Below are 15,027 nucleotides of genomic sequence, written 5' to 3' on the forward strand. Positions count from 1 at the left end.
AATCCAAAATAGTTCATCAGAGTAATCAGTACTTGAGGCACCACCGCACAGTAAAAACGGAACGGAAATTAAGCAAAAAGAAACACAGCACGTCGGTATCGCGTTCGATGATCAAAGTCGTAATCCATTGCGCAACAATCTATCAATAATTGAAATATGTGTTAAGAAATTAATTCCGTGATTGTAGTGGAACGCTAATAAAAAATTATTGTTTAATAACTTGGTTTTATTATTAACATACTAAACCAAAAAAGACTCGACTGAACAACAGACACCAGCGATTATTCGCAATCAAGCTTTTTTTAATTGCACAATGGTTCTTCGTATAATTATCTGACACCTATTTGGTTTGATAGTAAGAAGAGTGCTATATGAACTTTGATGTCGCTTACATTCTCAATAAACCTATTACATTATTATAGCATTAATTTATAATTTACAGTAATATAAATTTAAAACAATTTGTATAACTGAGCAAATAAAAACACGCCAATAGAAGTGATCACATGATAATAATGGTTGACATGATAAAAGTGTAAAAGCAAAAAATCGCCACAATTGCGAAAATATGTGCAGCATATTTTTGCAATAAATCTGTTGATTGCGGTGATATTTTTGGTAAATGCTGCAAGTACAATTTCAATTGTTAACCTCCAGTGAGAAAAATAGCAATACAGCGTGTGAATAAATTAACACAAAAAAATTTATAGAAGCCGTGAGAAATCGACAAATGTTATATAATTTTAGTAACACAGATTGTTAAAATATCAGAAAAAAGGTAAAATATGAGACCAAATTGGCATCAAATTTAAATATATTACTTGCTGTTATTTTCATCTTTCACTAACGCCGACAACAATAACACCTCTTTTTTTCTGCACTTATTAATCACGTATTCATAATTTCAACACAACGGTAAATAACAAAGTGCCAAAGTCATTCAGCAAACAAAAAATTTTTTAATGGCGCACGATCACTGTCGCGTAAGTGTGAAAGCGTTTTGAATCTCGGAGTTTATTGCCACAATAATACCTGTATCAATATTTATACTTCTAATGTATCAATCACTTCTATTGGAATGCTTTTATTCGTTTTATTTGCAAGTTAAAAAAATTTATATTTTGATTTATAATAAAAATAATTAAAAATAGTATGAGACTTTCTTATTTATTTTCATAAGTTTGATCTAATCTCGGAATATTTGTCATTTCATACAAGACACTATGTATTTTACATTGATTTTTTTAAATGTAAGTTATACACTTATTGTAAACAGTTGTTGTAATTATATGAGATTAAATACAATAACAAAAAATTTATTTTACAATTATATTTTATAATTTTATTTGCATTAATATAGGAATGAAGAACATAAACGTCATTCCTCCAAATATTCCATTGGCCGAAATAGGTATGGATTCGATGATGGCAGTAGAAATTAAACAAACATTAGAAAGAGAATTTGATACATTTCTGACAACAGAAGACATTAGAACTTTAACTTTTTCTAAACTTCGACAAATGTCAATAACAACTGAACAAGAAAAAATACACACTACAATTAAAACTAATACAAATAATTTGGAAGGTTTAAACATAATAATCCGAAAAATAAAAGATTCAGACTTTGTTCCAGACATTGCTATAGAACTTAATACCAAAGCAGAGGTGCATCAAAACCATATATTTCTTTTACCTGGAATTGAAGGATGTGCAGCTGTATATATGCCTTTAGCATCACGATTTAATTCTTCTGTAACATGTTTACAACATAATGCACTTAATATTCCCACCGAATGTTATTCAGTGATGAAGTCCGCCGCTTACTTGTTGCCGGTAAAATGTTTCAAATTATTTCAAATTTGTATTATTTTTTATAATTTATATACAGTATGGTCTAAACAAAGTATCAAATCCACAAACTGTAGATAAATGCTAAAAATGTAAGACGAAAAGTCAAGTATCACTTTGCAACAGTTGTAAGAGAAAGCTAAACCTACTTGTTTTACCATCTATCACAAGAATAAAATAATTTTCAAATTGGCTTTACAAAATTAAAAATTCTTTTACACAGATAAAGTACATGTTATAATGCATTGAAGACTGGTCAGATTGAGATAAAAAATGCGAAAAAGTTTTATAAATTACAATTGCCTACAAAATATTTGTTTCCTATACAGGTTATGTTGGTTAGGCGCACAAATTGATATTAATGTTCAATGCATTCAATATCAAAGAAAACGACACTTCAAATTACGATTAAAAGCTTAAAAAATTTAATTCTTTTTACGATTTAAACATCCGTGTATGTGTCAGCATGTTTTATATCAATATTTTATGGTAAGGATGTTTTGAATTATGTCCAAGATTAGTTGTTACATCTTATGACAGATGACACAATTGGAGAACACTATGTTGCACGTTGGTAATCTCGTGCTATTAATTTATACTGCACCGTCTTGACTTGATAAGATTAAAAGAAATACTTCACCGCGAAGTCCGGTTAACAAATTTATGTAAATTCCAGTCACTGCCGATCTTGTATTTATAACGGTTTACTAACAATTGCTGTTACCGGCAAGAACGTGTTCTCTCTCCACAACGCGAGCAGTAATACATAACGCGCTAGGCTAGAAGGGAAAGAAGAATGCTATATGCTGTTGCCGTTAGAGTGTTAAGCGACAAATGGAAAAAGTGGCGCAGGCCTACAACTAAAAACGCTGCTAATGAAAACGTTAGTAATTAAAATATTTTTCTTGCATTTTTTTTATTTTAATCTGACCAGCTTCTAATGCACTAAAATAAGCATAGTTAATTCTGTTAAACCAATTGTAATTTTGCAAAGCCAATTTGAAAATAAGTGACCTATACAAAAAATAAAAAAATGTTAAAGAATTATTATTTTCAAAAATCTTATTCATCTATTCATCCATCAATCCGTTTCTTCATCTTCTTCTAGACTGTTGGTATTCTATTGCAATAGAGATAGCTGTAGCGTATAATAATCTATTAACAATTTTCTATGGCGCAACGACGAACAGCAGGACTGGTAATCTGAATACATTTAAGATCGACGGTTCGATCCTATTCGGTATATTTTTATTTTTTATATTTATTGTTGTAGGCATTATTTTATATTTTAAGTTAGGACGAAGCGAGATCGGCGACTCGCGGTATAAATAGATTGTTGCTGTGACCGCGCGCGTGTTGTTATAAAAAGCAGCTAAATAATAAAGACTCACGGCCGTTCGCGGGGTCGACGACACGACCAAAATACGTTAAAGGTTCGAACAAAATAATTAGACGACGCTATTGGCGACATAGAAAAAGTAGGAGCGTCGGGAGAAAAGATAAAAAGACCGGCCCCGTGCGGATCGGGGCTCTCTCTCTGAATAAATTGATCGTTTACCAGATCTCTCAGTGTTCTGATTATTTCGCCGGATCCTGGACAAATTATATCACGAAAGCCTACATTGTTATTTTTTTTTTAATTTTGTGTGCAAAGAGCAATTATATTAGGTGTACAATTAAATTTCCGCCGTTTTTTTTAAAAAATTGGGCATTTGTTACAAAAAAAACGGTACCTGTGTTTTAATCGAAGTATTGTCCGTCGTTTGACACTACTTTTTACCATCTTACAGGCAGCATACGGATTCCGCGTCGGAGAAATTCTTTACTTTTTGAATTTATCCATGAATCGATCCAATTTTTCGTATTTTTATACGATGTGAAGTGCTGTTCAGACAAACCATGCGCCATCGATCGATACAAATGGAAATCAGATAGAGCAATGTCTGGCGAATATGGCGGCTGGGGTAAAACTTCTTAATTAAGTGTTTGCCGATAAGTCTTGACAGGCGTCAGTTCATACGGAACCCAATGTCCTTGTTTTTGAATTATTCCCAATGATTTCAACCGATGTGAAACTGCTTGTTGAGTCACTTTTAATGTAAGTTCAAGTTCTTCTTGCGTTTGACACGAATCTTCATTTAGTAATTTTTCCAATTCCGCGTCGTCGTACACTTTCGGCCTTCCGCTACGTTCTTTGTCTTTGATGTTAAAATCACCGTTCTTGAACTTCTGAAACCACTCACGACAACTTCTTTCACTTAAGGCAGCCTTACCGTATGCTTTTATAAGCAGTCAATGCGCCTCAGCTGCAGATTTCTTCAAATTGAAGAAAAAAATTAATAGTTTCCGCAAATGACGCTTATTTAGTTCAAAACTTGATATTTTCGCACACAAAAGAATAAACTATTCTGATAAAAATTAACTAATATGTCAAGATTAATTTGTTAATAGGTGTTCAATCTTACAACAACGTTTTAAATAACAATTTTAACCGAAACTTACTGGTGGCGCCAACTATGATCAAACGGCGGAAACTTATATGTACATACACCTAATATTTTTTATTAATATACTGCTATTACGCAGTTCAAGACAACGATGTGTTTGCGATTTATCGGATCGCTCGTCAAGACCGCGCGTTTCTTTTGGTGTCGCGCGTAATTATAATGGTGGCTGCCAATTGTCATGGTGGCACCGCGTCACGGACCGGTAATTTGTCTATTATCCGCGCTACGTGCGGCGTTTTCCGGTTTTAATTTTTCTTGTTCCAAATCGAGACGACAAAACCACCGTTGCCAGTGATGACGCCCAAGAAGGTGCTACTCAAGGCGGCAGAACGAAGGGCCAGCTCAACCTCACGGACAACGGCCTTCTCTTATGGAGCTACAGCTCATTTGTGTGACCATTGTAAGGGTTCACACTTCATCGTTGCCTGTAAACGGTTCAGACAATTAGTCCCGGCGGCTCGAAGAACGGTGGCAAAACAGAACCGTCTGTGCTTTAACTGCCTGAGGCGGTACAGCGTCAAGGTCTGCAGATCATCGTAGACCTGCAAAACGTGCAACGGCAAGCATCATACAATGCTGCACAATCCCGGCCAAGCCAGCTCATCTTCTGGAACAGCTCGTTTGACACTTTCAACGTCAGCTCAATGGAGTGAAGGTGCAGTCGTTGACACCGGACCAGCTTAGATTCACTTCAAGGCAACGTTACTCGGAACAGCTCTTGCACAAGCCACAACAAAATTGATCGCTTATTCAGCACATATGCTTATTGATTCTGGTTCAGAACTTACTTTTGTATCAGAACAGTTCATCTGCCAGCTCAACATTTCTCGTTAACCATCAGCAATTACTATCAAAAGCATTGGAGGTGCAAAATCATCTCAAACTCATGGTTACGTTCAACTGAACGTTTAAGGTCTCTCATTCATCAAACACAGTCAAGATTGATGCTCATATTCTTAAGAAGGTCACTACCTTGATTCCACCTGTCAAGGTACCAAAACATCATTGGTCGCATCTTGACAAGTTGTGCCTCGCTGATTCGGACTATTGCCATCCTCGGACAATTGATATCATCATAGGAGCGGATCATTATGACAAAATAATTAAGCTTCAAATTATCAAAAGTGCTCCAATGTCATTCATTGTTCAACTGTCAGTTTTTGAATAGATAATTCTCGAACCGGTCAACGTAACCAGCTCATCATCTGTCTATGCTTATCAGACAACAATTCAAAGAGAAGATGTTCTTCAAGATCTGCTTACTAAATTTTGGCTTCAAGAAGAACTGCCGTTGGCTACTCAGCCAACGCTCACCGTCATGAAAGAGGAATGTGAAGCTCATTTTCAATCAACACATACTCGGGACTCCTCAGGAAGATATATTGTGCGAATTCCACTTACGCATTTACCATCAGTTTTAGACCACTCAAAACAGACAGCTTTAAATTGTTTGAGGAGACTATTTCGTCGCCAGAGCAAGGATGCTCACCACAGCTAATTATACCGGAAATTGAGAGTATGAGGACCTCGGGCAGAGAGTGGCGGATGGTAAATCCAACTACCTGGATAACCTGGCACATGACACTTCGGTGTCAAAAAGGTTAAGAGTTTAGGGTGAGGTTTTATCTGACGTTTCATCTGCTTTTTTTCCGTATTATTTGTCTCATCGTAAAGTGCTAAAACCAGATAACTCAATGACAAAGCTCAGAGTGGTATTCAACGGTTTAAGTCCATCATTATCAGGCAAATTAGTGAATGATATTATGCACATTGGAGCAAACTTGCTACCAAACATCTTGGATGTGCTCATCTAGATTTGCCATCACCATGTTCTTTTCTCAACAGACATCACAAAGATGTATCGACAAATTCAAGTACACCAGGAAGAATGGGATCTCCAACGCATTCTTTAAGTCGACGATCAACTCAATGAGATCCCATTTCATTTCATCATTGTCACCTACGGTACCAGAACAGCTTCTTTTCTTGTTATTAGAGTTTTTCTTCAGTTAGTTGACGACGAGGGCAGCTATTTCTTCTTGATGTGCTATCGATTAAGAATGGCCGTTATGTTGATGACATCTTTGGTGGAGCGGACACAATCTCACAGTTGACAGACATACCTCGTAATATGCTCGGCTTATGCAATGCAGGTGGTTTTCCGCTTGCAAAATGACATGCTTCTGACAATCAGCTGCTTGCCAACATCTCTGCTGCAACCTAATGGTTGCAGCAAGGTCTTCATCAGCGTCAGCTGATTGCGGGCAGAACTCATCAGCAGCAACGGTTTTACCTGATGACTGCGAAACCAAGCTCCTCGGATTGAAATGGATGCCTTATAAAGACCAATTTATGTTTGCATCTAAATTCGGTTTACTGTCGGAACAACTCACAAAACACTTCGTATTATCTAAAGTGGCTCAGATATTTGATCCTCTGGGATTTATCTCACCGGTAGTTATCAGAGCCAAGGTCTTACTACAAGAGCTCTGGATACTCAAGCTCGGCTGAGATGATCCTTTACCAGCCACGGTCAGCTCGAGGTGGCTGTCAATAAAAAATCAGCTCAACGCGCTGGCCAGCATCTCAATCTACCTACCGTTAAATTACCTACTATTAAAAACTTCTTTACTTGATCGCGGATACCTTGTATACTGATCTGAATATGTAAATAGTACTGGCAAAGTTTAATTAAGTAATACGTAGATAATTGTTGCATCGCGCGCAAAACAAAAGCACGTCTCGCGACAAAATACAATCGCGAAGTGAAATAGATAGTTGCAACATTTACACACGATGAATAAAAAGTTTACAGGTTTACTCTACGCGTACACTGACCGGCAATAATGGCCTGACGCTCTGCGGCGACGGCAGCTAACGTGCGTGAGCTAGCGTGGTGTGCGTCAGGCCACACCGCGGAGCGCGTACGTGAGCCGTGAAGCGCCGAGAGAAGCGAGAGGACGGGGGAAAATTTGGTGGGAGGCGTTCTCATGCTCTCTCCCGCTCGCAACCCGTGCGTTTGAGAGAGAACGCATGAGTGGTCGCTAAGAAAAAGTTATAGGCGCACCTTCGTTCTCTCGCTTGCACGCGTTCGTGTTTATACGGGCGCGCAAGGATAGAAATAGATCGCAAGAGTACGCTATTAATTCTAGCATATACTTCAAGACATTTCGCGATAATCACAACCGAAATTGAAGACCCGTGTTACTAATGTTATTAAATATATAATTCTACGTTGCGTATAATTTATTTTCGCGATAATTTTTCGACAAATATATAAATAATATCTCGAGAAAGAACGCATGGGAGGACGGTGCGAAACTGTTAGAGGTGCACCTTCGATCTCTCGCTTGCACGCGTTCTTGTTTATATGGGCGCGCAGAGATAAAGATAGATCGTAAAAGTACGAATTATAGCTTTAAGATTTTCGCGACTAATGATAATCGAAATTAAATACCCGTGCTACTGATATTATAAATATATAATTTTACGTTGCGTGTAATTAATTTTCGTAATCATTTTTTGACAAATAAATAATGCCTTGAGAAAGACAATTTAAAATTCTGTTTTATGTCTTGAGAAAGACAATTTAAAATTCTGTTTTCTGTCTTGAAAAAGACAATTTAAAATTATGTTTTCTGTCTTGAAAAAGACAATTTAAAATTATGTTTTCTGTCTTGAGAAAGACAATTTAAAATTCTGTTTTCTGTCTTGAAAAAGACAATTAAAAATTATGTTTTCTGTCTTGAAAAAGACAATTTAAAATTATGTTTTCTGTCTTGAAAAAGACAATTTAAAATTCTGTTTTCTGTCTTGAAAAAGACAATTTAAAATTATGTTTTCTGTCTTGAAAAAGACAATTTAAAATTATGTTTTCTGTCTTGAAAAAGACAATTTGAAATACCGTTTTCTGTCTTTAAAAAGACAATTTGAAATACCGTTTTCTGTCTTAAAAAAGACAATTTAAAATAGCGCTGTCTTTAAAAAAACAATTTAATAAATCTTAAAGAATGTTCGTCGTATGAGAGTTTTGTTGGCCCTGAAAAGGGCCATTTTGTGGGCGAAGCTCTGCGGATCATCGAATTAATAATCGGTCCAGTAACCGGACCGCTCGATCACTTGATTGAGTCGATTAGGTATCGAACTCATCAAGTTCGCGAGAAAATCTGGTCGAGCCCGAAGACCCTCCCAAACTTTTATCGCGTGATCAACTAACGCTGCCGTCGTCCTTTCCCTTCGTGGTTCCCATTGCAGAACCATCTGCGCCCAGACATTTTTTATTACATTCAGATCTGGTGAACGAGCTGGCCAGTCAATCAAGCGGATCTCCGGATGATTCCGAAACCACGCTTGCGTTTCATGTGATGTGTGCACAGCGGAATTATCTTGCACCAATCGGATAATTGGCATATCCTCTTCAGAATATATTGCGCGTACTGAAGGAAAAAGAACTTCTTCCAGTATGTGAATATACTCTGTCGAGTTCATTCGCGTTGGAATGTGCACCAATTCTCCGATTGCAGTGCCAGATATCCACCTCCACATAGCACATGAAATCCTCCCACTTCGGTGAAGAGGCACAACATGGTTTGGATCCAACCGTTGATCTCTTGGACGCCATACGTGCGGCCTGTGATCAGCGCACGATACGAAAACCTTTTCATCGGTCCATATCGTCGCTTCCCACTCCGCACGGCTCGTCACCAGATTTTCTAAAGCAAACGCGACCCGTTGATCCCGATGATCGGGAGTCAACGGGATTTTATGGGCTGGACGATGACAATGATATCCGGCTTCGTTTAAACGTCGCCGGGCGGTCCTGTCTGATACCGCGACGTCCGCTCTGTTGATCGCCTCTTGGACGGTGCCAAAAGGACGATCCACAACAGCAGCGACGAGTGCCTCGTCCTCTTCTACTCTGGTGTTACGAGGACGACGATTATGAGTGCGATGATCATGCAAAGCATGATCTCCGCCCTCATTGTATCGTCGTATCCATCGTCGAACAGCTTGAACAGAACACGGAATATCAGCAGCAATTTCTGCTACTGATTTTCCGGCCTGCCACTGTCCGATGATGCGACCTCGTATCTCAGAGCATAAGATTGGAGCCATTATTCACAAAAAACTATTCGATGATATATCCGCGCACTGCTACGACACCACGAAAAGTGATGCTCGAAGAAAAAGCAACATACTCGCGACGATAACAAGTGAAAATCGCGACAGGAACGTAACACAATTAGACGGCTTTGTGTGCATAATGCAACTTCTTATTTTTAAAGACAGAAAACGGTATTTCAAATTGTCTTTTTCAAGACAGAAAACATAATTTTAAATTGTCTTTTTCAAGACAGAAAACAGAATTTTAAATTGTCTTTTTCAAGACAGAAAACATAATTTTAAATTGTCTTTTTCAAGACAGAAAACATAATTTTAAATTGTCTTTTTCAAGACAGAAAACAGAATTTTAAATTGTCTTTCTCAAGACAGAAAACATAATTTTAAATTGTCTTTTTCAAGACAGAAAACATAATTTTAAATTGTCTTTTTCAAGACAGAAAACAGAATTTTAAATTGTCTTTCTCAAGACATAAAACAGAATTTTAAATTGTCTTTCTCAAGGCATTATTTATTTGTCAAAAAATGATTACGAAAATTAATTACACGCAACGTAAAATTATATATTTATAATATCAGTAGCACGGGTATTTAATTTCGATTATCATTAGTCGCGAAAATCTTAAAGCTATAATTCGTACTTTTACGATCTATCTTTATCTCTGCGCGCCCATATAAACAAGAACGCGTGCAAGCGAGAGATCGAAGGTGCACCTCTAACAGTTTCGCACCGTCCTCCCATGCGTTCTTTCTCGAGATATTATTTATATATTTGTCGAAAAATTATCGCGAAAATAAATTATACGCAACGTAGAATTATATATTTAATAACATTAGTAACACGGGTCTTCAATTTCGGTTGTGATTATCGCGAAATGTCTTGAAGTATATGCTAGAATTAATAGCGTACTCTTGCGATCTATTTCTATCCTTGCGCGCCCGTATAAACACGAACGCGTGCAAGCGAGAGAACGAAGGTGCGCCTATAACTTTTTCTTAGCGACCACTCATGCGTTCTCTCTCAAACGCACGGGTTGCGAGCGGGAGAGAGCATGAGAACGCCTCCCACCAAATTTTCCCCCGTCCTCTCGCTTCTCTCGGCGCTTCACGGCTCACGCGCGTGGCCTGACGCACACCACGCTAGCTCACGCACGTTAGCTGCCGTCGCCGCAGAGCGTCAGGCCATTATTGCCGGTCAGTGTACATACGAATTAAACAATTATCAATTTTTATTGGTAATAATTGCATCCTATTTGCATAAGAAATCAGATAATTCTCACTTGTAACGTCATTTGGTTTTCCTTTATTAAATAGATAAATATTTATTGTTCCCTTTGGAGTTACAAAATTTTACAATACAATACTTAAATTTATTCTTAATTTTATTTTTAAATTTACGTAATAATATCCTCTTCTTCTCAATTATATATTTTTTATACTTCCACTCACGCTTTTCTCATTTTCGTATTCTAAGCACACACTTAGAGGCGCCTAAAATAAAGGTACATTTATGTGTACTAGTTAATTTTTTTTCTTTAGAGATAGATCGCGTTAACGAGATCAAAAAACGCACACATTCTTTAATTAACCGATATTTCTGTCAAACTTTTCGCTTATTATAAAGAGTGACTGTTACTGCGAACACGAAAACGCGAGTGCTAGGATATAATTTGGTCTGAATAAAGAAAACTGTTTGTCACTCCTTGATGCTATTTTTATTGAATACAGTCGCGATAAGCTTAAGCAGATTTACGCCTGCGATACTAGTCGTCGAACTAACGTAGTTAGACTGACTCTGGCTTGGAAAAATGGAAGGAATCTGCTGCGAGATCGTTTGTTCTTAATATTATCTCCGGGGGTTCCCGTCGCTCGGAGAACCCAACGGCTCGATTTTCATAAATGTTTGTTAACGCCAGGCCCAAGATAAGGCACGCAGTAAAAATTTGAGACTATTTCATTGTTAGTGAAATTGCACGCCGGATATTTCGTATCGGTTGCGCGACGCGACGGCGCCAGAAATATTAAACCAAAATTTTATGCTTTTTTCCATCAATGACGGCAAAAATTGTTGTTTTTTTCCTATTTTTGAAATGATGGGTCGATATTAATCCCTGTAAAAATGTGAAAAGTGATGAATTAAGAGAAAATATCACTATCACTTTTTTAAAACTTTGGAACCATGTGTATGCTCGTCTTAAAACTTTACTGGGATTAATGTCTCATTATAGACCAGTATTCATAGTTACTTTTTATTTCAAGATTATCTTAAACAATGTCTTGAGACGATAATACGATTCTATAATTGGTTTAAAACCAAATAAACTGTACTTAAAACAACCTTTAAAATAAGGACGTGAGATATAGCTAATATTAAGTATCAGTATGGCCTTATATATTTACATGACTACATTGGGCTTTTGTCTTCAACTTTTTCTTAGTGCTCTTCTAGATTTCTATAAAAATATGTAGATTTTGTTTTTATTCTCTAGTTAAAGCTTTTAGTTTAGCTTGGCATCTAGAATTATTTCTAAGTATTTAACTGACAAAGAAGGTTAAGCAACCCGAAAATTAAAAAAATATGAAACTTTGTGTGCATGTAGAGTAGTTCCTCCGTAACACAAAACTATTTTTTGTTTGTGCTAAATTTTACTTTAAAGGGGTGAAACCACTCCTTACAAATAAAAGAGTTATTTGCTTTTTTCGATATAACTCGAAAACTATTTAAGATATCAAAAAAAGTTTTATACAAAAGTTTTACAGTAAAAACAACTATACTTTACTGCAGTGACAGAATTAGATAAAAAACATTTTTTAACAAAATTGTTTATAAAATTACAAAAAAAAATTTTTTTTTAATTCTATTATTGCAGTTAAACGGAGGTGTTTTTACCATAAAACTTTGTATAAAACTTTTGATATCTTCAATAGTTTCCGAGTTGTATGGAGGAAAGTGAAAAACCTCTTCATATGAAAATACTTTATTTCCGTAAGAATTATTTTTAAGCCGCAGCTAAAAATTTTTTAATTTATTTGTTACTCTACATGCGTAAAGCTTATTATTATAAAAACAAAAATTTAATCAGGGTAATACGCTCAATAATAATAATAAGATTTCTATCAAAAAAAGTTAGAGAATCTTTAAATATTCAACATTGTAAAACTTTGTGTGCAATAATTCATCTTTAATATAAAACTTTTTTGTTCGTGCTCCAATTCAAGTGACTGATTATGAAATTGAAAGTAAATGTGAACTTTGCTTGATCTGTCGAATAACGAGAAATAACAATAAAAAAGAAACGGAGTCAGGTTGTGTCGATAACCTTGTCAAACTTTCTGATTAACTTGATGTGGAAGTTTTCACTCTTTTATTTATCACATGAATAACACAATATTACATTATTGCAAACAAAAATGATATCAAGTTATTTAATAAAAATGAGTTTTATTGCGTCTCTTGATATGTTAAAATATGTCGGAAATATTATTCCCAGTTTCACTTAAGACAGCTATTTGTCATTATTATATTGAAAAGTTTGTGATCTTTTCTGGATAGAATTTTCTTTAATATGACATCGTTCAATATTGCAAACGTAATTAATATGTTAGCAACGACATTTCAAATTACAAGTATCACACAAACACCATTGTAGGAATTATAAAAAACGAACTGTTGGAGATTTGATACTTCAATGCATTTTTTTAATTTCGACCATTGAAAACTAAAGAAATGTTATAATAGTAAGGACCGAAATAATGCGAAAATTGTGACAAGAAGGAGTAAACGCTATAGAGAAAATTAAAAACACGGCGATAAAAATAAAAGATAGCGGTCGCGATAATAAAAAACATAACAGCATCAGCCTTGAACTTGTAACCGTTCGGCCAGACAAGACAAAGGAAATACAAAATTGTAACGAACGAAATTTAGGAAAGGGAAAATTTGTAATTCTTTGTGCGAGCGATATATAAAAAGGAAGTAATTTGACGCGCGACCAGAACCGCCAAGAAAACGATCGTGCATAGAACTTGTCGTAGTTTATTTAAACCAGCTTTGGTACGCGATAGCACAAAGAAAGAGTTGTCTCTTTATCGAACATCTTCATACAATCGTCTGTAACCGGTTGGTTGATCGGTCGTGCCGATCTCTCCACCCTTGAGAGAATTAAAGACGGGTTGCGCAAAACGCAGCTACATTGGACGCGACTGTATTTTTTAAACCTAAGAATTGCCCTCATCCACCGGCAATTTATTGCCACAAACGCGGACTGGTCGCGCTAACACTGATTGTGCGTTAGTGATTGCAACTTTATTATTTCATTACGGGAATGCAAATTGACATCTCTCTCTTGGAAAATTACATTATTTGAAAATGTGCGTACAAAATTTTTCCAAATCCGGAATCCAAACACATCTAAAAGTTGAATCATACCTGTCGTCTTTTTTAGGATGGTTGCAAATTGTACTTCTTTTTCTTTTGGAATCAATTGCTGTAACTGGCTTGGACAGTGTCCCGTCCACGAGTCAAGTAGTAGCATGCTTTTACGACCAGTACTCGGTAGGTACACTTCGCTAAACCAAGTTTTAAAATGTTCAGATGTAAGTTTCCCTGATTTCGATGCATGAATATAGATGTTAACTAGACGGAAAAGAAATTCTTTCACTCTTGGACCAAATGTTCCAGTAGATTCCTTTAAAACCAAGTATAATGGTGAAAGAAGACTTCCACTTGCTGAAATAATCGGCATTATAGTGTAACTGTGTGTCGTAGCAGATACTGATTGAACCGTTGCTTCAACTGTTTTTATTCCTATTTTCGCCAATGTTCGCCCAGAATGTATTTCAAGGTTGAAGCCACTCTCATCTGCATTATAAAATTCAACTCCAATAACTGAAATGCTAGATTTTACGTTTGAAACAAACGATTCTGCGATATCTCGTACATTTTCTATACTTTCAAGCGTAACTCGCGTCTTGAATGTTTTTATCTTACGGGAAACAATTCTATGTACATTCTTAAATTTCCAAATCCACCATTTACTTGCCTTAAATTCAGGTAAATCCACTTGATCCTTTGCTTTCAAGGCCCATAATCTTAAATTCATATCATGTATAATAGTTTTTCTATCACAAGCTTCTTCAAACTTTTGCAGTACATATTCCGTTATAACTGCAAATTTGTCTGCATTTGTTTCACCTTTCTCTATACTCATTTCTTATCTATGTAGTTGTTATAACGATTTAACTTTGTGAAAACGGTTTTGTAGACTACTTAAAGTTCGACGTGTCTTTTTTCCGCTTTTCCAAAATTCAATAGCTTGTCTTTTGTAATGAAAACCGATCGTTTTATTTTCATCATCAATAATGCATTCTTCAGATTCAAATGTGTCTTCTTCTCTTTCTGCTGGTGTAATATATATACTCTACAACTTGTACACTGACCGGCAATAATGGCCTGACGCTCTGCGGCGACGGCAGCTAACGTGCGTGAGCTAGCGTGGTGTGCGTCAGGCCACACCGCGGAGCGCGTACGTGAGCCGTGAAGCGCCGA

The 15,027-nt window shown here is 36.3% G+C and overlaps 2 protein-coding genes across 4 annotated transcripts in view; one reads left to right on the top strand and one right to left on the bottom strand.

Moving 5' to 3' along the window:
- Positions 1–15,027, top strand: part of LOC139111866 (fatty acid synthase-like) — a 297,920-nt gene that overhangs the window by 260,832 nt on the left and 22,061 nt on the right. For all 3 annotated transcript variants that reach the window (XM_070672437.1, XM_070672436.1, XM_070672435.1), the window contains one exon: positions 1,361–1,836. In XM_070672437.1, the coding sequence (XP_070528538.1) occupies positions 1,361–1,836 (476 nt within the window). The remainder of the gene's footprint in view (positions 1–1,360; positions 1,837–15,027) is intronic.
- LOC139111867 (uncharacterized) lies at positions 12,638–14,841 on the bottom strand. Its single transcript, XM_070672438.1, has one exon. The coding sequence runs from the start codon at positions 14,687–14,689 to the stop codon at positions 13,754–13,756; it is 936 nt and encodes a 311-aa protein (XP_070528539.1). The 5' UTR covers positions 14,690–14,841; the 3' UTR covers positions 12,638–13,753.

This window comes from Cardiocondyla obscurior, linkage group LG25, assembly GCF_019399895.1.
Source record: "Cardiocondyla obscurior isolate alpha-2009 linkage group LG25, Cobs3.1, whole genome shotgun sequence".
In the NCBI taxonomy this organism is placed as follows: Eukaryota; Metazoa; Arthropoda; class Insecta; order Hymenoptera; family Formicidae; genus Cardiocondyla; species Cardiocondyla obscurior.

Coding starts and splice junctions, on each gene's coding strand:
- LOC139111867 (XM_070672438.1), bottom strand. CDS start 14,689: ATGAGTATAGAGAAAGGTGAAACAAATGCAGACAAATTTGCAGTTATA.